This window comes from Cavia porcellus, unplaced genomic scaffold (assembly GCF_034190915.1).
Source record: "Cavia porcellus strain 051 isolate PalLab524CR breed Dunkin Hartley unplaced genomic scaffold, mCavPor4.1 scaffold_17, whole genome shotgun sequence".
In the NCBI taxonomy this organism is placed as follows: domain Eukaryota; kingdom Metazoa; phylum Chordata; class Mammalia; order Rodentia; family Caviidae; genus Cavia; species Cavia porcellus.
Genome location: NW_026947500.1, coordinates 61,465,792 through 61,491,002, shown reverse-complemented (window position 1 = coordinate 61,491,002; position 25,211 = coordinate 61,465,792). Strand labels below are relative to the sequence as shown.

General features: G+C 60.0%; 2 protein-coding genes across 6 annotated transcripts in view; one reads left to right on the top strand and one right to left on the bottom strand.

Moving 5' to 3' along the window:
- Positions 1-6,199, bottom strand: part of Nfilz (NFIL3 like basic leucine zipper) — a 28,797-nt gene extending 22,598 nt beyond the window's left edge. The window contains exon 1 of the mRNA XM_063228353.1: positions 5,966-6,199. The gene's annotated coding sequence lies outside the window, so the exon portion shown is untranslated. The remainder of the gene's footprint in view (positions 1-5,965) is intronic.
- A 432-nt stretch (positions 6,200-6,631) lies between these two features.
- Positions 6,632-24,991, top strand: Adamts10 (ADAM metallopeptidase with thrombospondin type 1 motif 10). Of its 5 annotated transcripts, XM_003461398.5 has the most exons (25): positions 6,632-6,784; positions 9,521-9,707; positions 9,899-10,245; positions 10,893-11,049; positions 12,815-13,032; positions 14,394-14,477; positions 14,566-14,711; positions 15,032-15,075; positions 15,161-15,266; positions 15,364-15,510; positions 15,650-15,791; positions 18,541-18,648; positions 18,880-19,025; positions 19,099-19,162; positions 19,826-19,928; positions 20,147-20,280; positions 20,348-20,471; positions 21,695-21,775; positions 21,856-22,019; positions 22,103-22,229; positions 22,317-22,446; positions 22,896-23,100; positions 23,257-23,433; positions 23,517-23,676; positions 24,328-24,991. In XM_003461398.5, the coding sequence occupies exons 2-25, from the start codon at positions 9,620-9,622 to the stop codon at positions 24,435-24,437; spliced, it is 3,312 nt and encodes a 1,103-aa protein (XP_003461446.1). In that variant the 5' UTR covers positions 6,632-6,784; positions 9,521-9,619; the 3' UTR covers positions 24,438-24,991. The 5 variants fall into 5 exon arrangements, with proteins under 5 accessions (XP_003461446.1, XP_063084407.1, XP_013007252.1 ...); XM_063228337.1 differs by lacking the exons at positions 6,632-6,784; positions 18,880-19,025 and having other exon boundaries at positions 15,650-15,774; positions 20,158-20,280; XM_013151798.2 differs by lacking the exons at positions 6,632-6,784; positions 23,257-23,433; positions 23,517-23,676; positions 24,328-24,991 and having other exon boundaries at positions 22,321-22,446; positions 22,896-23,079.
- Positions 24,992-25,211: the final 220 nt, after the last annotated feature.

Sequence of the window (25,211 nt, the reverse complement as noted above, 5' to 3'; positions counted from 1 at the left end):
GAACTCTCAGACAGCTCCGGGAGGGCGCCTGGCTCCCTGCAGGTCGTGGGAGAGAGGCAGGCGCCAAACCTCCGAGGCTCTGTTGACCCTGGTTGACATCTGGGTAACATCTGTTCCGCAGAAGCACTGGCCCCAGCCAGAAGGCGGCACGCTTAGCGGGGCTTTCAAACACCCGGTGGTACTTTGGTCATGTTGAATTGTTTTTTTAGCGTCTTTCACAGCAGCCAACCCACAAATGGCCGCCAGGCTCAGCTGCAGCACAGAGCACCCCCTAATACACAGGCACACTGAGAACCGGGCATCTGATGTGTGAGGCACACACCAGAGAGCGTGTCAGCATCAGCACTTTACACACACTAACTTTTATGAACACTCGTTGGGGCAGGGGTCACTGTTACCCACGTGGCCAGCCGTGGTGGCCCATGCCTGTCATCCCAGCACTCCAGAGGCTGAGGCAGGAGGACTGCTCTGAGTTTGAGGCCAGCCTGAAGTACATAGCAAGACGCTGTCTCAAAAACACAAAACAAAGAGATAAAAATAGAAATGAACAATAACAGTGATGCCCAGGGAAAAGAGAAAAGGTTTCTCATTTCCAACCCCCACTTCCTCCCATCCAAGGGTCCGGCCGGCCGGGAACAGGACCCTGCCTGCCTGCCTGCCTTCCTGCCTGCCTGCCAGGGGACTCTGCTCCCCTGACTGGAAGGGTGCAGCCTGGGACATATATCATGGGACTGTGGAGCAGGAGGCTGAGACAGGCAACCCATCTCAGCCCCCTCAATGATAACAACCCTCCCAGTGCCCTCCCAGCCATCTTTTTCAGTCACCAGCAGCAACAGGGGCCTGAGGATTTAGCTCAGGGCACAGTGCCTGCCTGGCAAGCATGAGGTCCTGAGTTCGATTCTCGGTAACCCCTCCAAAGTAAAATTGAATAAATAAAGTCAGCAACTACAATAATAACCACCATTCCCTGTGGCAGGCTGCTGGGGGGCAGCCAGTACCTCTGCTGTGCGCCCGCCCTCCTCACTCGGTTTCGGTTTCGGGGATCGGAACCAGGGCCTTTGCCATGAGCTCCGTCCCCAGCCTCTTTTTGTTTTTCCTCTCCCTGCCTCGCCCTGGCTGGGTTCTAACTTGCGATCCTCCAGCCTCATCCTCCCCAGCGCTGGGATGGCAGGCATGTGCCTCCACACCCGGCTTTCCCGCGTCTTTCCGAAGGAGCCCACGGCAGTAAACAAGAGCAGGGGCCCTGGCTGACCACGTCCTCTGAATCCCCCTAGGCGGAACTGCACCGGAGGCCGGAGGGGCTGAGGCGGCTTCCTGCAGCGCTGGCCTATCTGCGGCCTCCGTGGTGACCCCAGCCCGGAGGGGACAGGGGTGGAGCCGCGGTCAGATGCCTCTGCGCTGAGCTAACCCCGGGCTCCGTCCCAGGGGACTCCGCAGCCTTCCCAGAAGACAGGCCTGCCTCTGGAGCCCCCAGCGTCCCAGGGACTCGATCCAAAGGCAGACTCTGCAAGAAACCTGTCCCCCTGTCCCCACCCCCACCCATCGGCCCCCTCGCCCCAGCTCGGCCTCTAGTCCTGCCAGGGCTGACCCTGTGCAACCCCCACTCGAGTTCCTAATTTGGCCTGTCCTAAATTTCCAACCCCGCTGGGCCACCCCCAGAGAGCTGCGGGGCACAGCCTTGTTCTCAGGGCCGAGGTGGGGGGGGGGTGATGGGGAGGGGGGAGGGGAGGGGGAGGAGAAGAGGAAAGCTTTGATGCTGGGCCAGGAATTGCTGCCTGAAATTCCACTATTCCGAGCATCCCCTTCGGGTTAAGGCAGCATTTTCCTGAATCTCTTCCAGGAAACCCCCCCTAAACAAATGCTTCCGAGGCGGGAAAGAAAGTCAAAGGACACAAGTAAGTTTTGGAAAACGGGGCAAAGTATTGAGAATATTAAAGGCTCTGACAAGAGCCACACAGAGCGACCCTGTTTAGTTTAGCTTAATTCCATCACCTGGCCACGGTTCCCTGAAACACACCTGGGAGTCCGAGGTCCAGAGGGAGAAGGGGACAGATCAAACCGGGCCTTCGGGCCACCTTTAGTGACACCCAGGAAAGTGCAGCCCCTGGCACCAGCTAGGACTCAGCTCCTTGGGGTCACCGCCTCCACAATTACCCCAGCTCCTGCGCCTCTGCAAAGATTTCAGTCTCCTGCCCAATACCACAGGGTCCCCAGGCTGTCTCAGACCCCGGCCATGGCACCATGGACAGCCATGCTAGGTACAGATGTCACAGGCTTCTGGCAGGGCTGGGTGCTCCGGGGAGTCAGTGCCAAGGGCGGACGAGAACACAGCACGGCTGCAGCTAGGCCTTAAGAGACAGCTGAGTGACCAGGCCTACTGGCCCCCAGGGGACAGCATGTCTGGCATCACCTGTCCAGTAAGGTCTACAGAGACCTCAGTCACCCTGGTGGGTGACAGGACACCCTGACCCACCCCTTCCTACAGAGGTCTCTGTTCTGTCCAGGGACGCTTGCTGGGCAACGCGCTTCCCCATTGGACCAATACTACCTAGGCGGCTCTACTTGCACTCCTATTGGCTGATCCTAGTTTTAACCCCGTTTGTCCCCACCTCCTTGTTCTGTTGGCTGGCAACCCACTTCCGGGTCTCCATAAAGTTTTTCCTGCTCTTAACCTCTGCTGTTCCTTAGAAATCATTCTTCAACTTTGGGGCACACAAACTTGGCAAACCTGACGTCTAGCCGGTTGGGGGTTACATTATGTCTCCCACATCACTGGCAGAGACCAAAAGCTACTGAGGAGACCCATACAGGAGGCCTTCCTGGCTACACAACCAAGATTACGCTAGAAGTGCGCTCCAGTGCGTCCTCAAGGGTTCCCGTGCTGGCCCTGAACCCCGCAAGACCCACTAAGAGGACAGAAGGCACTGGAGCATGGCGTTCTGAGGCACAGCCACAAGGGGTCGGATAGGGTAAGACAGGTGCTCAGGGTAGAATCTCCATGACTGAGTCCATGCAGCTTTAAAAGCAGACAGAGAAAAGCCAGACCTGGTGGTGACCACTTATAATCCTGGTTACCTGGAGGCTGAGGCAGGAGGAGGATGAGTTTGAGCCCCGCCTGGGCAACTCAGCAACTTAGGGAGATCCTGTCTCAAAATAAACAGACATAATAAATAAAGGCTGGGGTGCAGCTCCATGGGAGAACCCTGGGTTCCTTCCATCCCCAGTACCCCAAAAAAGAGAGCACCCACAACGCCCTAGTCCCTCATGTGTGATGTCCTGTACTGCCTAGGAATGCCACCAGCAAAAGCCCACCAGCAGGTGCATCCCTTGAGTTTGGACATCCATCACTATGAGCGAAGCCAACCTTTTTTCTTGTTTTGTTTCCTCTGTGTTATGTGAGAGGTACCAGGGATTGAACCTAGGGCCTTCCCACTGAGCTGTATCTCGAGCCCCATTATTTCATTTTTATTCTGAGGCAAGGTGGAGGCTGGCCTCAGACTTGAGACCCTTCTGCCTCAGCCTCTTAGAGGGCTGGGATTACAGGCATGTGGCACCGTGCCCACTGGCAGAACTCTTATGTCTAAAGTGACTCAGGCTTGGGTATTTCGGGATAGTAACATTACAGAATTCTTCACGCCAGATGGGCATGGGCCCAATCATGAACCAATCACTCGGCAGATACGTGATTCCAAAGGATACAAAAATCTACAAGACTGGCCTACAACGGCCATCCAGAGTCAAACACAGAAGAGCACCAAAGGTCTGTACCCAGGAGACCTCAAAGATCCAGACGAGGACCTGGAGCCCAGTGCTGTGTTCTTTACCCTTTTGAGCTTTTTGAGGGTGATCTGGCGGCGTGAGAAGCCCACAGGCTTAGAGCTGAACACAACATGTTCCTAGACTCAAGAAAGCAGAGTGTCCCGCAGATACCCAAGCCCCAGCACGCTTGAGACCCTGCTGTAAAACGTCGCCTCTCTCGCCTCGGGTTTGGGCACTGAGATTTTGGTGGTTAGATTCCCATTTCCCAACACTCCCCAGCAGCACCGTTTGTTTTTTTTTTGTTTGTTTTGTTTTTAACTTTTTTTTTTTGTCTTTTTCCTTTTTATCGGTACCAGGGATCAAACTCACGACTGCCTGCTTGCAAGGCAGGCGCTTATGCCGCTAAGCTAAATCCCCAGCAGCACCGTTAGTTTTGGTGTTTAAACTTGGGGACGGAGGATACGTGACAAATTGAGGATGACGACCACTAGGAAAGAGGCCACCCCACAGCAGGCGACCGGGGGCCCGCTGGGATTCTCACCCACCCCGCGAGAGGGCATCAGCCTCGAACTTCCCTCCCAGTGTGGCTCTTTTCTAGCTGTCTGCCCTTCTAGGTTATAAGCCAGTCACTCAACGCCTCTGTGCCTCGGTGTCCTCGTGTGGGACATGGCAGCCGCACTCCAAAGGCTTTTGTGAAGTTAAAACAGGGCCGGAGGTCAGGATGCGTCGCCGGCATCTCTAGCTATCACCAGTTGTTCCCCTATTTCCCCAAATCCTGCAGGCTCAAGGCAAAAAAGGGGTTTCCCTGCGCCGCCTAGTGGTGGCAAAGGAGTATGCGTGTGTCCCGGAGCATCCCCCTGGAGAGCTCCAGGGTGCCACACACACACACACACACACACACACACACACACACACACACGATTTTTTTTGCCCTGCTAACCTTCAAGCCATAATGTCAAGGTGACTATTCCAACTCTGCCAGCTTTCTAAGTGCTCCATGTTGAAGACCAACTGTATGTCACACCCTTCCCAAGGCACCAGGGATGCGGCCATGGACCCCACAGGTCACCATCTCTGTCCTCATAGAGTGACGGGGGGGGGGGATTATCAACAAAAATAAGTATTCCACAGGCTACATCAAGTAATGAGTCTTGGAGAGAGGAAAATCAGTTGAGATGAGAGAGGTGTAACACAGAAGGGCAGGGGCAGGGGCCTAGCTGCAGGGATGAGGTCAGAATGGACAACAGAGCTGCAGATGGGAACATCAGGGGAGTAGAGGTCTGGAAAGACAGCAGCAGGTGCAAAGGCCCTGGGATGGGATGTGAGCTCCTGGGATGGAGGCTTGTTCCTGGCCTATGTCTTCAGGACCCAGGTGGGCACCTGGCACAAAACAGTGCTCCATAAAGACAGAAGCCCAGATGTGGGCTTCAGAAACAGCTTGCTCAGCATGATGATGACCCCAGGACCATGATTTTTATTGGATGACTTGTCCAAGACAAACACTCGGCCACCAATCCCACATGATCCACGTGCAAAGGGCTGACCCTGAACTCCTCATTACTCAGGAGGCTGAGGTAGGAAGTCTGCTTAAGCCCAGGTGTTCAGACCCGCTTGCGCAACATAGCAAAAATCATCCTTTGGACCCTCCATCTCGAGCTCCAGCTCTAGTACTGGGGACTGCGTCCAGGGCCTTCCAGCTGAGCTGCAGCCGCAGCCCCAGCCCATTTTTCAAATTTTATTTTGAGACAAGTTCTCTAGATGGTCCAGCCTGGGCTCAAACTTTCAGTCCTCCTGCCTCGGCCTCCTAGAGTGCTGGGGTTTTGAGGTGCACCACCACCACACGCAGCTGACACCCCATCTCTTTAAAAATCAACATCCCACTGGAATGCCACAGCGTTTCCCAGGATTCTCTGCCAGCCCCCGCCCTCCCCGCTCATTAACTGAGCCAGCGGGTGGCCTGCGCCAGGAGCCAACCAGGGCCACCTGCCCCTCCTAGCTCGCTGGACTCCAGGCCTGGAACAGTGAACTCGGGGGTCACTGCCCTGGCCTCTCCCACAGCCAGCCCCTCCCCGGAGGAAGCTGACTGCCTAGGACTCAATTCCCAGCCCATGCACCCATGCGTGCTCAACACCTAACAGCGGCCCCCCTCCCCCGCCCTCTGTGCCTCAGTTTCCCCATCTGCAAAATGGACCCAAGGCAGGCTCACCTCACAGAGGAGGAGTTAAAACACTGGAGCCCAAGACAGCCCCAGGGCAGCGCAAATCCCGGAGGGGAGCTCAGGCCCAGGGCCCATTCGGGGTGTATCCACTCGGTCCCCGGGCGCGGTGCCTGGCACAAGGGAGGCGCCCGAGACGCTCTCCTCTGAGCGGGGACCAGGCCGCAATAAATAACATCTGTCGTCGGGGCGGCCCGAAGCCACGGGCCAGGAATGGTCCCCTCCCCCACGGGGCGCCCATCCCCCATCCCGCGCCGCACCCCACCCCCAACCCAATCTCCCCTTGCCTCCGCGCGCGCTCCCCGCTTTCCATTCAAACTTCCCCGCTGCTCCCCACAACTCACTCCCTGTGCCCCCCTCCGCCTCCCGCCTCGCCCCGCCCCCCACCCCTCCGGCTCCTTCATCCCGGCGCCCGCCCATCACACCGCCCCCATGCACTCTCCCCACTCCTCCCCCGCACCCCCGTTTCTTCCCCGCCCCCAGCCCCCGTTCCTGACCCACCTCCACCGCGTCCCCCCAAACGTGCCCACCTCCGTCGCTGGGGCGGCCCCTCCCCACCCCCCGTCCCCCATCCTCCTCCTCCCCCACCCCCCTCCCCCCTCCCCCCTCCCCGCGGCCGCGGGCTCAGGGTCCTGGCGCGGGTCCAGCCGGGCGCGGGCGGCTCGGCTCGGCTGGGCTCTGCGCGCGGGGCGGGCCTGGCGGGCGGCTCAGGAAGTGGCTCCGAGCGCCCCCTCCCCCGGCCACGCCGCGCGCTCCTCCTTCCTGCGCGGGCGGCGGGCGGCGAGACGGCGGCGGCGAGGCCGGGCGCAGGTACCGGGCGCGGGGTGCGGCCGCGCGCGTGTGCACGTGCGTGTGACCGTCCACGTATGTGCGGGCGGGGGTGCGCGTCCGCGTGACGGCGGCTTTGTGTGGCCGTCGGGCGCCCCGCGGGGAGGCTCGGCGAGGACCGGGGTGTCGTGGGTTGTAAGCGTGCAGGGCAGCGTGTGCGCTGCGTGTGGCTCAGAGCGAGCCGAGTGTGTCTGGGTGTGCGCATCCCTCCCCAGGCATCCGAGTGTTTCTCTTGAATGTGGGAAGTGTGTGCGTCTGTGAGCATCTGTGTGTTTCTGTGGTGTGACAAGTGTGTTCACAGGCGTGTGTGCCTGGCTTGGTGTGTCTGCCTCCACATGTATGTGTTTCTCTTGAGTGTGACAAGTGTGTCAGTAGGAATGAGAGTCTGGAGGGGTCTAGACTGGTGGGACTTGTGGATTTGTCTTGCCTGATGTGAGCATGTGAACGAGTGTGTCAGCGTGTAGGCCTGTGTGTCTGTGTTTGTTGCTGGGCTCTGGGTGTGTAAAGTAGTGTGTGTGTGTGTGTGTGTGTGTGTAGGCCTCTGATGTATATGTGTGTGTCGTGTATAAGCGAACACAGAAGTCTGCGGGGCGTGTGTGCTGAGTGTGGCGGCCTGTGTGTTTAAAACTAAAGGGGTCCTTTGTGGGTCTGTAGTGCCCAGCCCGCTAGCTGTGCAGGTGTGGTGCCCCGGGTGTGTGTGCGCGGTGTGTGCCTGTGTTGGGTGTGGAGCGGCACCGCCCACTTCCCCTACGCTGGTCTCAGAGCCCACAGTGGCCGCAGTGTCTCCGGCAGTGTCCGGGCCCTGTAATTAGCGGCTGGCTGTGGCACCGAGGCCAGGCCTTTGTCTGTGCTCAGCTAGGGCTGCTCCCTCCGGGCTGCCTGGCCAGATGTGCCAGGCAGAGGCCGCAGGCCCTCGGGCCTCTGTCTGGCCACACACGAGCCTGGCCTCCATGGGGACGATGGGCTGCTTGGTGGCCCCGGCCTGGCCTGGAAGGTCACGATGTGGAGCCACAGGTCCCTCCAGGATCCCCGGGATGGGACGGAGCCGGAGTTTCCGGGCCGGCCGGCCAGCTGGGGCCAGCCGTTTGGGAGCGACATTTCCTCCTCCAGCTCGGCCCCCTCTCCCAGGCTGGCGGCCTCCCTCCTGCCTCCTGGAGGCGGCTGTGGGGAGGTGGCCAGGCCCGGTCCACAGGCACGCACGCGCGCGCACACTCACACACAGACACACAGACACAGTCACTCGCACATCGCACTGCACACACAGTCCTATCCACCGCCCAGCGGGTTCCTGCAGATCTGTCCCCCACCAGGCATCCAGATGGGGATCCCCTGCCGAGGCCCCAGGCCCTCATCTTCTCTCCCAGACTCCCTGACTCTTCCCCCACCCCCACCCCCAGCGCTTTTGCCGGCCTCTGTCACATCCAACACTTCCCAGCACCCGCTGCCAGGGCCCTGACAAACACCTCTGTGCCTTCTGCACACCGTATACTCCCAATACTGCCCCTGAACTCCAGGCAGCTCAGCACTAAAGACCAGCTTCCTCTCCCTTATCGCGCCCCACCCCATGGCAGTGCAGAGGTGGCCACTGCAGTCCGGGGTCCCACACCATGAAGGATCCTCACACGCGTGTGTTCACCACCACACCACCAACAGACGGCCTCCAAAAGGTATCCAAAAACAACTACCAATTCATAGACCTCAGCCTATGAACAAACAGAGCAGCGGGGTCTCCAAATGTCTGTGAGTGAGCTCCCTGTGGCTAAAGCCATGCAAGTGGAAGCAGGGGAGGTGGACCTCTCCGTCGGCATCTTGGAGAAAGCCTGGCTTCTCTCCCTCTGGGCCCAACTGCCCTGTTTGGGGATCAACTCTCAGACTTGGCCGGACTGCAAAGAAAACAAGACAGTGTGTGATGAAGGGGGATTTTGCAAGGAGGAGGAGGAGGAGGAGGGCCGGGGCTTAGGGGCTGGCACAGGCTGGTGGCCTGAGGTGGTGTCTGTGGCAGAGGCTCTGGGAAACTGAGGCCTGCTCAGCAGGCAGCACCTAAGAGCAGACCCAGGGCCAGAGCCAGCTTCGAATGTGCGTAGGGGAGAGGCCCAGGAGCCCAGTTTGCAGCCCAGCTGGTGGGGCAAAGGAGGATCGTAAGGCAGGGCGGGCGAGCCGGGCGGCTGGGTTTGGGGCCCTCGCCTTGTGCACCTTCCCCTGTGCCCTCCGTCCTCTCCCCCACCTCCAGTCGGCTTCTCCATCCTCCTTGACTTCTGCTGTCCCCCTGACCACTGCTTTCCCAAGAACCATGCCCGTCATCAGCCCTCCTGCCTCTTCATCTGCCTGTGCCCAGACCTGCATCTGTATCCTGAGCAGCAGCCATCCTGGAGTCCCTACCTCCCAGCCCAGCCCAGGCCAGCAGAGTCACAGCTGGGTGACTGGATCTGTGTCCGGCCCGCTGTCAGTCACCCCTGATCTGCGAAAAGAGAGGGCAGGGAGGGTGCATGCGGGGCCGGCGGGCAGCAGATGCTGGCTTCGACCTCCTGGTCCCTCCCGGTCCTCTTGGGGTGTAGGGTGCCAGGGACAAACAGCAAACGAGGATCTGCTTCAGCCACTGTGGGGCTGGGCGGCCAGAGGGGCCGCAGGTCCCCCAGTGCAGGGAAGGGTTCCGCATGGCCAGGCCGTGCTGCACAGCGGGCCCAGGGCTCCCTCCCTGAGCCGGGTCTCTTCCCCCAGGAGCCCAGAGATGCTGCCCAGGCTGTGAACGGGGAAGGCAGCACTGCGAGGGCTGCCAGCAGCCGGCGCTGGGGAGAGACATGTGGGCACGTAGCCCCTATGGCTCCCGTCTGCCAGATCCTCCGCTGGGCCCTCGCCCTGGGGCTGGGCCTCACCATCAAGGTCGCGCATGCTTTCCGATCTCAAGGTAGGAACCAGGATCCCCACTCACAGCCGTGAGTGGGGGGATGGGGAGGGAGCGAGAAGTCAAGGAGGCCCCCGGGTGCCAGGGAAGTCACCTGTGGACCAGCATGGGGGTCCTGTGGGGATGTAAGGCGGAGGGTGGCATCCCCTCCCGCAGCAGACAGGACCCCACGAGGCCTCTGCTCCTCCCCACAGATGAGTTCCTGTCCAGCCTAGAGAGCTATGAGATCGCCTTCCCCACCCGCGTGGACCACAATGGGGCCCTGCTGGCCTTCATGCCACCTGCCCCCCGGAGGCAGCGCCGGGGCACGGGCGCCATGGCGGAGTCCCGCCTCTTCTACAAAGTTGCCGCTCCCAGCACCCACTTCCTGCTGAACCTGACCCACAGCCCCCGTGTCCTGGCCGGGCACGTCTCTGTGGAGTACTGGACGCGGGAGGGCCTGGCCTGGCAGAAGGCTGCCCGGGCCCATTGCCTGTACTCGGGGCATCTGCAGGGCCAGGCGGGCAGCTCACATGTGGCCATCAGCACCTGCGGCGGCCTGGTGAGCCGAGGGTTCTGGGAAGTGGGGGTGGCAAAGCCAGCAGCCTGAGAATGCAGGGGAAACACCTCCATGGAGGTCTGGGGAGCACTCACAGGGGATCTCGTTGAAGCATCACGCGCTGATTGGTGCTTGAGGGGTACAGCAAAAGCAGCACTTAGATGAAAAGATTGAGAACAAATACCCTGAACATCACCCCGACAAATCAGGAAAATGATAAAGAAGGCTAAACGTGGGTCATCTGTGGGAAAACAGATGCACCTGGAGACCAGGATGTAAGGTCTCAGAAGCACAGGCTTGAGTAGCACACAGTTTCTCTTACACAACAAACCTAAGTTGTGGGGGTGCATGACTGTCACCCCGGCACTCAGGAGGCTGAGGCAGGAGGATCGCAGGTTCCAGCCCAGCCTGAGCCACACAGTGATTTACCAAGATCCTGTGTCAAAGTAAAAACTGAAAAAGGGCCTGGGATGCAGCTCAGTGGAGAAGGCTTCGGCCCGTCTGTGCTACAAAAATGGGAAGGAGAACAGGAAGGAGGGAGGGAGGCAAAGTAAACTCCACATGGCAGAAGAACTAGGAAAGACAGAGGCGGGGCTCGGGGTTCCAGGGCTCCGAGGAGGCGGGACCTGACCTGAGCTTTCTGTCCCCAGCACGGCCTGATCGTGGCCGACGAGGAAGAGTACCTGATCGAGCCCCTGCAAGGTGGACCCAAGGGCCCCCGGGGCCCAGAGGAAAGCGGTCCTCATGTGGTCTACAAGCGCTCCTCTCTGCGCCACCCCCACCTGGACACGGCCTGCGGGGTGCGAGGTACCGTCTCCCCGGGCTGGGCCAAGGGCCGCTGGACAACCTCGCTCCCCCCAAGGCAGGGCTGGCAGTGGTCTCTCCACGGTCACAGGCAGATCAGGGACTGATCCGGCCCTCGGATCAATCCGTGGGGTGTACCTGGAGGAGGAACTGGGATGATAAAGAACAGGGGGGAGACAGAGAGATGGAGACAAGTTGAGGAGTCCAATCAAGTCTTGTTTATTCAGGAAGAGATTGCAGCTTTTATGGGCCAAGGGCAGGCTGGTAGGACAGGAAGAGGCTGCGGGGTGGTTTCTGATGGGTCATCATCACGTCGGGGTATGTGACATGAGCAGGAGAGGATTATGGGTAATGTAGGCAGGCACATTATGTGCCCATAGGAGAGAGAGGCGGGAGGCAGCAATGGGGCTGTCATACCGCTCTCTACAAGGGACAGAGGAAGCTGCTGGGAAAGAGTCACCGCTGCGCAGTTTGGGGGCGGCATCTGTGCGCATGCAGTGAGTCAGGAGGGTCAGGTGCAGTCGGGCGGCACAATCACAAAGGAGCCAAGGGTCTGTCCCTGCCGTGGTCAGTTGGCTCAGCAGGGAGTGAAACAAGGGAGGCAGAGCCTCGGAGAAACTCAAAACTGTGTACTCAGAAAAACTCAGGTGCAACCAGGCAGTTCGACCTTCAGACGTTTGGGGACTGGCAGACTGGGAAAACCCTACTAACTGAATATTTGCCAGCGGGATCGATTATGCAGTTAGAAAACAGATTGATGTTTGGTAGAAAGAATAACAGACTTCGAAATAATTGTAGTAGGCAGCCGGGCGTGGTGGCCCATGTCTGTCACCCCAGCACTTGGGAGACTGAAGCAGGAGGATCACCGCAAGTTTGAGGCCAGCCTGGGCTACATAGGGACTTCAAGGGCAGCCTGAACTGCATAGTGAGACCCTGCCTTAAAGAAAAAAAAGATAGTTGTCAGTAAGACCATCTGGCTGGGGTACAGTCAGGCAGCTGAGTCTCTCTGAAGCCAGATAGCTGGGTAGGGGATTGATTGAAGAGTTTAGCGTGTCTATAAACCAGCTAGCTGTACAATGTCACAGTCCAGACAGTGAGGGGTGCTGCTCATACTCATGGGCGTGGAATTGTTGAGGTGCATTTCATCACAGCAGCCACAAAGGGGTCCTGGACCGATGGGCAGGCAACAGGCTAGTAGTGGACAGTTATAGCAGACCCAGGTGGATGCTGGGGCATTGACCAAGTGAGGGACAGGTCTGTGTGGGCCAGCTGGATTATTACACCAGACAGGAGGGGAGTCAGGTTCTTAATCCAGCCCAAGTTCAAGAGTGAGACAGACGTCTCTGTGTGGATCCAAGCATTCAAGTCATGGGACTGTGTCAAAGCAGAACTAATATTACAGGGTACACCACAGCAAAAGGGATGTCTCACGGCCTGGAGCAGCAGATAGACCATCAAGTAACTGGACCTGAGGACCAGGCCGCAAGCTGAGCCTGCCGTAATCACTGTACTCTAGGAGGCTGAGGCAGGAGGATTGCAAGTTTGAGTCTCGCCTAGGCAACGTAGCAATTTAGACTCTTTATCCAAATAAAATGTGCAGGAGACAGCTCAGTGAAAAGGCCTTGGGTTCGACTTCCAGTACTGCAAAGACAAAAAAAAAAAAAAAAAAAAAAAACCCAGCCAAAACAGTTGGGGAAAAGGACAACCAGGTAGTCAGGGGTGTGACAAGGGGTCAGGAGGGTCCTAAGTGATCTCTTGGATCTCTCAGACGAGAAACCGTGGAAAGGCCGGCCGTGGTGGCTTCGCACCCTGAAGCCGCCACCCGCCAGGCCGCTGGGCAACGAGACAGAGCGCGGGCAGCTGGGCCTCAAGCGCTCGGTCAGCCGAGAGCGCTATGTGGAGACGCTGGTAGTGGCGGACAAGATGATGGTGGCCTACCACGGGCGCCGGGACGTGGAGCAGTACGTGCTGGCCATTATGAACATTGTAAGTGCCTCCCCCTTCCCGCACATGGAGCCCTGGGGACCCGAGGAGGGGGAGCGTGTCACCGTCCCACCCCTAATCCCAGGCCAGGAGAAGGGCCAGAATGAAAAGAGGTCCATACATGGCCCTGAGGGAGCAGAGGCAGGGCTCATACCGCAGCTGTACCCGTCTTTCACCACGGCCTATGAGCAGAGCCACACACTTGTGCCTTGACTTGCTGACCTGTACAACGGGTTAACCATGGTACCGACCTCAAGAGGTAGAGACACACAAAGCTTATTGATGGTGCACTCAATGTGTGGCATGTGTACCATGCACATTGCTTTCTATAAAAACAAATGGGTGGCTGGGATGGTGCTTCACACCGACCTTCCAGCCCTCTGGGAGGCTGAGACAAGATCTAAAAATTCAAGGCGAGCCTGAGCAACTTAGTGAGACCTTGTCTCGAGGTAAAATAACAAAGACCAGCGATGTGGCCCACTGTGAAGGTACTACGTTTAATCCTCAATGCTGGGGGGTACACCCACTAGAGGGTAAGGGTTAGTGGGAGGAAAGCCAGGCAGAAGGGTGGCACACAGGAATAGTGCTTTTTCTGACCAAGCAAAAGAGAAGACAGAAACTTCAGCAGAAAGATCAGCGGCCCGAGATGGGACCTGACACCGTCCGTCACATCATCGCCCTGGCCCAGCCCTGCCTCCCTCCCTGGCCCCATTCCAGGGGGTTTCCAGACAGGGCAGTGATGGCTTGGGGCTCCAAGGTCCCTGCACAGCCCACTTATCCCCTGGGCCACTTCCTGCCTCCTTGACCACATCTCCAGAGTCTCCCGTCCCCCACAGCTCTGCCTTCGGGCGTGGGTTGCTTAAATTGATGCCCTAGCCAGCCCTGGAGCAGAGCCACACGGGCACATCCCTGGGGGCGTGAGGACACTGCAGACAACAAGGACTGGGCCGGGGCCAGAGGAATGGGGAAGAAGCAGGCTGGCCGGCAGCCCAGCTTGGAAGCTGATCTGTGGCACCACCAGCTGTAAAATTAACATAAGAAGCTGGACGTGGTGGTGCACACCTGTAACCCCAGCACTCTGGGAGGCTGAGGCAGGCAGATCACAAATTCTAAGCCAGATTGAGCAATTTAGTGAGACCCTTTCTCATCATATAAAAGGGCTTGGGATGTAGCCCCTGGATTCAGTCCCCGATATCATAAAAAAGGTCAGTAAAGTGAGCCAGCGCCTGCCATGAAAGGTGTATGCCTGAGATGCCCATCCAGCAGGTGCCTCATGAAAGCAAGGGCTGCTGTCCAGTTCGCTTTGTGTTTTGGATTCTGGGCTCCTCTTTAAGACTCGGTCTCTCTTGTTTCTTGGAGGTCAGGTTGCCAAACTTTTCCAGGACTCAAGTCTGGGCAGCACCGTCAACATCCTGGTGACACGTCTCATCCTGCTCACGGAGGACCAGGTGTGGGTGGGTGGGTGGTGGGCAGGGGACGCCCCCTTCCTGCCGTCACGGGGTGGCAGGACGGCACACCTCACCTGCCTGTCCTCAGCCCACCCTGGAGGTTACCCACCACGCCGGCAAGTCCCTCGACAGCTTCTGTAAGTGGCAGAAATCCATCGTGAACCACAGTGGACACGGAAATGCCATTCCGGAGAATGGGGTGGCTAACCATGACACAGCTGTGCTCATCACTCGGTGAGGGTCCCAGGAAGGGAGCAGTGGCCGTGCAGGGGGTGTCCTGCCTGCCTGCTAGGGGACAGGAAAGGCTTGTACCATCCCTGAGGGAGCCTGTGGTGGAGAGAAAAGACTGGACCTCCAAGAATGGGGAGAGGGCTGGCGGCCTCTTGGGGTGCTGTCCTCCCGGTCACTCCCCAAGGCTGGGGATTGGCTCCCACTGAGCAGAGCGTGCAGCTCCGGGGAGTTGGGGGTGGGGGACCTGACCTCAGAGCCAGGTGCAAGGCATCGGAGGGCTTGGGGGGGCTGTCCCCTCCTCACTGTCCCCTCTCCTTCCACAGCTATGACATCTGCATCTATAAGAACAAGCCCTGCGGTACCTTAGGTAGGAACGGCTCCTGGGTCCTGGCCCTTGTGGTCCCAGGGCAGCCCAGGTTCATGACCCAGATGACCCCCCTTTTCCCTCCCAGGCCTGGCCCCTGTGGGCGGCATGTGTGAGCGGGAGAGAAGCTGTAGCATCAACGAGGACATCGGCCTGGCCACGGCGTTCACCATCGCCCATGAGATCGGGCACACGTGAGGCCAGGGCCCGGGTGAGGAGAGGCCAGGGTGGGGGGCCGGGGGAGCTCGCGGGTCCCTGGGTGCCCAGCAGAGCCGACGTCCTCCTCCCCAGATTCGGTATGAATCACGACGGTGTGGGGAACACCTGCGGGGCCCGAGGCCAGGACCCTGCAAAGCTCATGGCCGCCCACATCACCATGAAGACCAACCCGTTCGTGTGGTCATCCTGCAGCCGCGATTACATCACCAGCTTTCTGGAGTGAGGACCGGGCACGGCCTCGCAGGCGGGGGGGGGGGGGGGGGCCTCCAGAAGCCAGCGCTGCAGCAACCCGGTGCCCCCCTCCCCGTCTCTTGGCCCGACAGCTGGTTCACTCCTCGAGCTCTCTCCCTTTCCACAGCTCGGGGCTGGGGCTCTGCCTGAACAACCGGCCTCCGAGACAGGACTTTGTGTACCCGACGGTGGCGCCTGGCCAGGCCTACGACGCGGATGAGCAGTGTCGCTTCCAGCATGGAGTCAAATCGCGTCAGTGTAAATACGGGGTAGAGAGCGCCTTCCTGCTTTCCTTCCTGGGAGGGGACGGGGCCACAGGGGCAGGGGGGCTCCATGGCAGGGGCGTGCATCCCCTTGCAGAGCTGGGGGACAGAGAGAAGTGTGCGGAGTGTGTGGATGAGCCAGCAAGCCGAGGGAGACCAGGGGTGAGAAGGTGCTGCCCCAACTTCTCCACACGCCCCCTCCATGGGAGCCCTGGGCTTGGGGTGCACCTTCCTTTGAGCACTCGAGGCCACCTGCAGGCTACAGCAAGAATAGAGTCTCCCAAGACCTCTGACCGGGTGGCCTTTTAAAAAACATCTAGACTTGGTGGAAAGTTCCCTTGCAGGTGGGTGGTCTACAGCACTTGGCAGAGCGATAGACAGAACCTTCCAGGGACTCCCCGTCTTTATCCCCCCCCCCACCAGCTGGTCCTTGTGGTCTCCTGGCCCCGGTCAGCCCTTGGCTAGACAGGCTGTGGGTTTCTGGACCGCTCCCCACTCTGTCCTGGAGTTCACACCCCACCCCACCCCCGCCAAAGCCCCATCTGTGCATCAAGAACTGGGCTGGCAAGAAACGGGGATCCCACTCCACTCTCCCCACAGGCAGCTGACACCCTGCTGCCTTCCCAGAACTCAGCCAGGTCACCCCTCCTCTGCACCCTCTGGATTCCTTAAACACACTCCCCGGCTCCCCTCAGCCTCAGCCCTTGAGCCCCAGGCCCAGCTCTGATCCTCCAAACCCCCAGGACAAGGCATGTGTTCGATGTCAGCCACGTCCCCACTGATGTCAGGCCATCAGAGTCCCCTCGCTTCAGTCCTGACCCTATGTGTTTGTAATTGACAGCCTGTACCCTCTGATCCCACACACACACCCTAACTTGGCAGATAAGCATGCAGCCTCCAAGGAATTCCTAAGGAATTCTGAGGCTTCATCTGAACCCCTTCTGCATCCTGGTACCCTAGCAGTGACCATGGCTGGCGCATACTAAGCAAACTGTGTGCTAACTGCATGAGCTCTGTCTCCTCATCGAAACCCTGACAACCCTATTATCCCCAAGTCACCAGCAAAGAGAGTGGGATCAGAGTAGGTGACTGGCCCAAAGCCAAGTCCACGAGCATGCAGAACTGTGGGTCTTTCTCTCTGATGGCCAGATTTCACAAAGGGTAGAAGGAGAGAACTGTCATTAGTCAGACTCGGGCTGACTGGCTCTGTGCTGAGTGGAGCCTGCCTTTTTATTTTTGAGAGAACAGCTCCCGGCCGCGTTGGCAAAGAGTAACATTACTGACTATGTGAAAATGTGCTCATGTATGTGCAGAGCTCAGCCTGGGGCCTGGTCCAGGGGTGGCTATGCTCATTGTCACCCAGTTTGTGCCAGCCCTTTAGTGTCTGCCCTGTCACAAGGCAGGTGTTAGGCTGCCCATCTTGCAGATGAGGAAACTGAGTCCCACTCAGTGGAGTGGCAGTCTGGGGCATATCAAGTTCTCTTTACGGGTGTCAGGACTAGGATTAGGACTGGCCCTCTGTGAGGGTTTTAGAAGTAGCTGAGTGAAGACAAAACCCCAGGTGAGCATTCAACCAGCAGGGTACTCCAGGCAGGAGCATAAAACAAGGACTGCGGGGAAGCTTGAGGGCCCAGATCTGAGCACGACACCCCAGATGTTTCCAGTATGAGCATGTGTGTCTCCGTCTGACCCCAGACACCTGCTTCCCACAGCCGCTGGTCAGTCCAATCTCAGTCTTCAAAGCCATGGAAGGATTCACTTCCCAGAGGGCCACTGAAAGATCTGTGCCTCTCAGAGAGAGCAGCTTGGGGGCTGGGGCAGATGTAGGCTGAGGATGCAAGACTTGGGAGCTTCTACAGGAATATTAGCCTGAAGCAAAGGGTCAGAGTGACCTTCTGGGGCTGGTCCAGTTCCCTGCCGAGGACGGTCTGGGCCAGCTGAGGCAGGATTCACGTCAGAAAGTTTTGCTGATTTTTCTGCTAGAGGAGCAACAAGAATGGCCCAGAGATCCAGCCTGGTGCTGCTTCACTGCACTGGAGACCTCTCCAGTGTAGGTGGAAAAACAGAACCACCAATTTGGTTTATTAGTGTTTTTTTGGTACCGGGGATCGAACTCATGACCTTGCATTTGCCAGGCAGGCACTTTGCCACTGAGCTGTGTCCCTGGCCCAAGAACCACCCATGTGAAGGGGGGAAAAAGTACAGACGAGATTTCACCCTGAGTCACTTTCCAGCTCTGATTTCTCAGAGCCACACTGTTCTCTCCTGGGCTGTTTTTGCCGGACCCAAAAAAGCAACGAAAACCCTTCCTGTCCCTTCCCCAGCAGATCTCAGATTTCCTTCTGGAAACACGGGAGGCACTGGGGGCCTGAAGGGCAGGGTCAGTAACTCAGAATATCCGGGCAGCTTAGTGACAGACCCTGTCTCAAGGTAGAAAGGGCTGGGCTGCTGCTCAGTGTGGAGGTTCTGGGTTGAACCCCCACCTCTGTCTGTCTGTCTCTCGTACGCATACAATCACACATGGTCCTGATTAGATGCCGGCTGCCTCTGAGGAGCAGGATAGATGTTCACCGATCCTTGGCAAAAACAAAAACAAAACACTGTCCCCGGCCCTGCCTCCAAAAGGGGACTCACTGGGGCCCGGGGCCATGGTGCCGGCTCCCGGCTCACAGTGAGCAGGACGCCTGGGTCCTCCCAAGCCAGGCGGGCTGCCCGGGGGAGGCAGGGCGAGCCTGAGCGGCGCCTGGGCCCGCAGGAGGTCTGCAGCGAGCTCTGGTGCCTGAGCAAGAGCAACCGGTGCATCACCAACAGCATCCCGGCCGCCGAGGGCACGCTCTGCCAGACGCACACCATCGACAAGGGGGTGAGCGGCCACGCCCCGCTCGCCTCCTGGGGCCACGCCCACTGGTGTGGCTTTGGTCCCGCCCCCTAGGCTTAGGCCACGCCTCCTGCTTGAACTTTGCGCGGTTTGCGGGTGCTGCCGGCTTGCACCCCCTGTTCATCCCTGGGCTGTGTCCCGGAGTGGGGGGACCCGGTGCTGACCCGCCCGCGCTGGGCGGAGCCCAACTCGCCCCTCCCACCCCCACCTCCACAGTGGTGCTACAAGCGGGTCTGCGTCCCCTTCGGCTCGCGGCCGGAAGGCGTGGACGGGGCCTGGGGCCCGTGGACCCCGTGGGGCGACTGCAGCCGGACGTGCGGCGGCGGCGTGTCCTCTTCCAGCCGCCACTGCGACAGCCCCAGGTCGGTCCTCACACCCTGCCCGGGATCCCCCCACACACCGGTTAACCCCTCACCTGGCTCCTGTCTCTTCCAGGCCGACCATCGGGGGCAAGTACTGTCTGGGGGAGCGCCGGCGACACCGGTCCTGCAACACCCAGGTGAGTTCCCGCGGGACCGAGTTCCCTGCCTGGGCTTCTGGGACCCCCAAGTCTTGTTCACTTCTGGAGGGGAGAGACCACAGGCCCTGTGCTCTCAGGGACCTGCCATGGCAGGCATCTCCCCGCAACTGGCCCTTCCCCTCCACTGTCCCTTATCCCCCATCTGCAGACTCCCTCCTCCCACCCCCCAAAACAGTTACTCAGCCCTCACCCTCCTCGAGGTCCCCTCTCCTCCTAGCCCAGCTGTCCCCAAAATGCCCAGCGTCTGCCCTGTGGCACCCCCTAGGCTTGGCTGTGGTTTCTGCCATGGCAGGGTCGCTGGGCTGCTGCTCTACTTCAGGCTGGCACATTTGGGGTGCCTTGTGTGACAAGCGGACAACTCTTGGAGGCAGGGGCCTTCCCAGCTGCCCACCTGGGGCCCCTGGCGCTCATGGAAACCCTCACACCTGGCTCATCCTAGACCCCCTCTCAAGCAAGGCCCCTGGTCTGCAGTGAGAACTGGGCAGCTCTGTCCCCAGCTCCCCCAATGCCTCTAATGAGTCACGTGGTCCCTTGCAGTTGCGCCCCCATGTCCAGCACAGGCCACCGCCCAGTCCCTGACCTCACAGCCTGTGCACCCCACGCCTGCTCTAACTTCCTTCGCCACCCCTCCATATCCCACAGGACTGTCCCCCAGGCTCCCAGGACTTCCGAGAGATGCAGTGCTCAGAATTTGACAGCATCCCTTTCCGTGGAAAGTTCTACTCGTGGAAGGCATACCGAGGGGGTGAGTGGGGAGCCTCGGGGGAGTCCCAAAGCAGGTGGCTTCATGCAGCATCCCGGGATTCCCCGTGTGCCTCTCCCAGACATGGGGACCCCCACTCCCGTGCCCAGCCTGCTGGTACTATTGGGTCTGGGCTCTGCCCCTCCGGCATCCCCTCCCCAGGGAGTGGACAGAGAGCCCCCATCAGCCTGGCCCTGGTCTGATGGGGCCGTGCCCCCCAGGGGGCGTGAAGGCCTGCTCACTCACCTGCTTAGCCGAGGGCTTCAACTTCTACACGGAGAGGGCAGCCGCTGTGGTGGACGGGACGCCCTGCCGCCCGGACACGGTGGACATTTGTGTCAGCGGTGAATGCAAGGTACGGGGACCCCAGGATGGGGGGCAGGGTGGACAGGAGGGGTCCACCTCTGCCACCCTCTGTGCAGCACGTGGGCTGTGACCGGGTCCTGGGCTCCGACCTCCGGGAGGACAAGTGCCGAGTGTGTGGCGGTGATGGCAGCACCTGCGAAACCATCGAGGGGGTCTTCACTCCAGCCCTGATGGGAGCCGGTGAGAGCCCCCCACTTCCTCCCACAGTCCCCACTCAGGCTTGGAGCCTGGAGCTGGGCTGGTCCCCCCGATGGGAGCCAACATCAGTAGCAAGCTGCAGGGCCGCATGGCATCTGAGCTGGGGTTAGCATTAAGGTTTGGGTATCAGGGTCCCCCCAAAGTCCTGAGGGCACACAAATGCCCAGAGCAGGATGGGGAGAGTCACAAGCTGATGGGAGGGAGCCAAAAGCTTTGAGAAGCTGGAAGCACTGGGTTGTGGGACCCTCGGCAGGGGCCACTTAGGGACCTCCAGGAACAGGGTCCAAAAATGTGGGTTTCACCCCCAGAGGAGTCCCTTTGGGGCTCGTAGAGGGCAGCCAGACAGCGAGATTAGGGCAGGGACAGGAGGGTCCATGTGGATGCCTGGTGACTGTGGCCGTGGATGGTAGGCTGTCCCCAAAATGGGGACATGAGGAGAGACGCTAGTGCACTGAGGGTTGGAAGTGGGGATCCTTAGGCTTGGGGACACCTGACACCAACCCCTGAGGCTCTGTTGTGGACCTCTTTTGAGGGGTAGGAGGTCTGGCACCACTGGATGCAAAAACCCAGAAACAGGAAAAGGTGTTGCCCACAGACCCAAACTCGGGGGAGGGGGCACTCCATAATGCCACTTCTGTGCCCGGCCTAGCCCTGCTTCTCAGAGGCGGCATAGGGAGAGGTTACAGAAGCAGGAGAGTTTGTGTTTGAATAAAGCCCAGAGGGGAGAGCTCAGTGGTGAGTTTAGCATGGCGGAGGCCCTGAGTTCCACCCCCAGCATTGCAAGGAAACAAACACAGAAACAAAGCCACCTCAGCCCAGCGGCAGTCTAGCTGTAAAACCCAGGCATGCTGCAGGCCGTGTTTTTGTTTTTGTTTTGTTTTTTTGAGACCGGGTCTCTCTATGCAGTTCAGGCTGACCATGAACTCACTTTGTAGCCCAGGCTGGCCTCGAACTCAATGATCCTCCTGCCTCAGCCTCCCAAGTGCTGGGATTACAGGCGTGTGCCATCACGCCGTCATTGCAGGCGTTTTTGAGCCTCGGGTTTGTCATCTGTGAAATGGGGGTGGTGGCACAGGCACAGGCCGTGGGATGACCCTGTGAGCACTGAGCACATCGATGGTTAGCTGAGGTCACAAAGGGAGACAAGGGGGCAGGCGGGCCTGGGGGACAGGCTGAGCGGGTGACATTTGAGTTCTGCTCTCCAGGGTACGAGGATGTCGTGTGGATTCCCAAAGGCTCTGTGCACATTTTCATCCAGGACCTGAACCTGTCTCTCAGTCACCTGGGTAAGCAGAGGTGGGGGGTGAGGATCCCAGTAGGATGTGGAGGTATCATGTCAGCATCTGACCCCTGTGCTGTCCCCTAGCCCTGAAGGGGGACCAGGAGTCCTTGCTGCTCGAGGGACTGCCTGGGACCCCTCAACCTCACCGCCTGCCCCTGGCTGGGACCACCTTTCACCTGCGACAGGGACCAGACCAGACCCAAAGTCTGGAAGCCCTGGGACCCATTAACGCCTCACTCATCGTCATGGTAATGGCAGGACAGAGGCAAGAGGCAGCAGAAGCTTAGCTGGCCAGTGAGACCCCACTGCTGACTGCCCCCCGTGCCCCCAGGTGCTGGCCCGGACGGAGCAGCCTGCCCTCCGCTACCGCTTCAATGCACCCACTGCCCGGGACACGCTGCCCCCCTACTCCTGGCACTACACCCCCTGGACCAAGTGCTCAGCTCAGTGTGCCGGCGGTGAGGCCAGGGACTGGGGGGCCCGGAGCACCCAGGCTGCGGGACATGGGGCCGGACAGGGCTGAGCGGGCCTCTGCCCTCCCCCAGGCAGCCAGGTGCAGGTGGTGGAATGTCGCAATCAGCTGGACAGCTCAGCCGTGGCCCCCCACTACTGCAGTGCCCACAGCAAACTGCCCAAGAGGCAGCGCGCCTGCAACACAGAGCCCTGCCCGCCCGAGTGAGTGGCTACTGCTACTGTCAGATGGAATGCGGGGTGGGGGCGAGAACAGGCCGACAAGGAGTGCTCCCCACGCTCTGGAGTCCTCCCCAGTAGGGTATGGGAGCCGGGTTAGCACAGGATTACAGTGACAGTGGTTCAAGTGCCAGAGTGACTGCTCTTTAGAGTCAAGGTCATAGTGGTCCTCAAGGTGAGGTCAAAGCTGAATGAGCCTGTAACCCAGCAATAATCAGATGCATCTCCGGGCCCCCAGCCAGGTCGTAGGACTGTGAGGCTCCCAGGGCCAAGCCATCCCTGCAGGGAAACCAGCCTGCCTGGGGCCACTTTCCAAAGGACACACTGGTTTGGAGAGGGTCGGAGAGGCTTGGTACCACAAGCGCCCTGGGTCAGGTCCCCCCCTCCCCCGGGCCTGCAGAGTGGCTCAGGCCGTCCCTCTGTCCGCGCCCCAGCTGGGTTGTAGGAAACTGGTCCCGCTGCAGCCGCAGCTGTGACGCAGGCATGCGCAGCCGCTCCGTTGTGTGCCAGCGCCGTGTGTCGGAGGCGGAGGAGAAGGCGCTGGATGACAGCGCTTGCCCACAGCCACGCCCGCCGGTGTTGGAGGCCTGCCACGGCCCAGCCTGCCCTCCCGAGTGGGCGGCCCTGGACTGGTCTGAGGTGAGCGCCCTGGCTTCCTGCCCCAGACCCACGGAGCAGGGAGGGGTGGGGCATCATGCCAGCCCTAAGGGGACACCTTCCACCTCCCCAACTCGCCTCCTCTCCCGCTGGGCCTGCACCTCGGGCACCCAGCGCGAACCGCCTCTCCACCTGCAGTGCACCCCGAGCTGCGGGCCAGGCCTCCGCCACCGCGTGGTCCTCTGCAAGAGCGCAGATCACCGGGCCACCCTGCCCGCTGCCCACTGCCCGCCCGCAGCCAAGCCACCCGCCACCATGCGCTGCAACCTGCGCCGATGCCCTCCCGCACGCTGGGTGGCCAGCGAGTGGGGCGAGGTAGGTGGGCGCCCCGCTTCCCCGCGGGGGCCGGGGCAGGGTCAGGGGTGACAGGACCGCAGCTCAGTCTAGCGTCCCCGCAGTGTTCCGTGCAGTGTGGCCTTGGCCAGCAGCAGCGCTCCGTGCACTGCACCAGCCACACGGGGCAGCCGTCTCGAGAGTGCACCGAGGCCCTGCGGCCGCCAGCCACACAACAGTGTGAGGCCAAGTGTGACAGCACGCCGCCCGGGGACGGCCCCGAAGGTAGGGCAGTGGGCCAGGGCCAGCACCCCAGGCCCTGCCGATGGTCCATGCCCCTGAGAGCAACCGGCAGGGACTTTGGAAACCATCCACTGCAGCCCCAGCCTCTGTCCCTTCGTCAGAGTCTCTGCTGCCAGTTATGGCCACGAAAATGACTCCAGCCGGGGCCCGATGTGGGGGAGGGGACAATTTGGCTTCCCCAGAGAGCCATGATTTTTTATTTAGTAGTTATGCTGCTGGATTGAACCCAGGGCCTTCACAGGAAGCTGCACCCCCAGCCCCTTCTAAACGCTTTTATTCTGAGATAGGGTCTGAGGCACAAAGTTGTCCAGACTGACTTAGAACTTGGGAGCCCCCTGCCTCAGCCTCCCAGAGTACTGGTATTTACAGGTGGTACTCGCTTTACTAAAAAGAAATTGTGAACTCTGTAGCCCCAGAGGAATAGTCTCTCCTGGGTGATACCAGAGGGCCACCCAGGGCTTGTCTTGATAATGCGGGGGGGGGGGGGGGGGCCACACTCTCCCACTCCTCAAAGAGTCTAACGACATAGATACTGCTGTCAGCGCCCTTTAACACCCTTAGGCACCCTTGCTGGGAGGGGTGCTGAGTCCTGATTTCCCGCTCTTTTTCTCCCTTTCCTCCCCACCCCACCAGAATGCAAGGATGTGAACAAGGTCGCCTACTGCCCCCTGGTGCTCAAATTTCAGTTCTGCAGCCGATCCTACTTCCGCCAGATGTGCTGCAAAACCTGCCACGGCCGCTAGGGGGCGCGCGGTACCTGGAGCCGTTGCAGAGCGTGGACCGAGGGGGACCCCGCCCTAAGGGGGGCCAAGGTGGGCGGGAGCTCGGAGTGCAGGCTGAGAGGCAGGTGCAGGTGCGAGTTATTTATTGGGAGCCCCTGCAGGGCTCCTGGCTGGGGGATGGAGAGGGGCTGGCACACCCAGGACCCTCTTCAGCCTCGTGCCCATACGTAGTGAGACTCCCGCCATGGTGGGTCTGGGGACAGCTGTTGGCCCCAGAGCCCCTTCAGCCACCCTTTGATTGGAATCTACTGTGAAGAGGGGTGGGGAGGGGTCTGGCGGTGGCTTGCCCCCAGCACGGGCCTCCCGGGGCCCACTCGGAGCTGGGGGAGGGGCCATGTCTGCTGTGGGGGCGGGGAGGCTGAGCACCACCTCCCTGACACCCCAACCTCTGCCCAGCCTGCCCCAGGGGGACTCCAACATCCAGGCCGCCCCCATCATGGTGCTACAAGCCCTGCCCTGGGGCCCACACACTCCTCGCGAGTTAGCCCTCCATCAATAAAGTTGTGTCTCGTGTAGCTTTGCGTGTCGCGATGGTGTGTGTGTGTGTGCGCGCGCGCGCGCGTGTGTGTGCGCGCTCATTCCGAGTGCCGAGTGCCGGGGACCTGAAGCAGGCGGGGACTTGAGCCAGTGCAGATGTGAACTCAGTCATTTTAAGACAAAAGTGCAGCTTCTCCCAGAGGTTCCTACAACCACACCCCTCCTTCCCAACAAAGCCAGCTTCGCTGCCTGTTGATT

Bases quoted from the DNA above. Each gene is read 5' to 3' on its own strand.
- Adamts10 (XM_003461398.5), top strand. From the start codon at position 9,620: ATGGCTCCCGTCTGCCAGATCCTCCGCTGGGCCCTCGCCCTGGGGCTG. The intron at 15,267-15,363 runs GTGAGGCCAGGG...CCTCCTCCCCAG, and splicing joins GCCCATGAGATCGGGCACAC to ATTCGGTATGAATCACGACG. The intron at 23,677-24,327 runs GTAGGGCAGTGG...CCACCCCACCAG, and splicing joins GCCCGGGGACGGCCCCGAAG to AATGCAAGGATGTGAACAAG.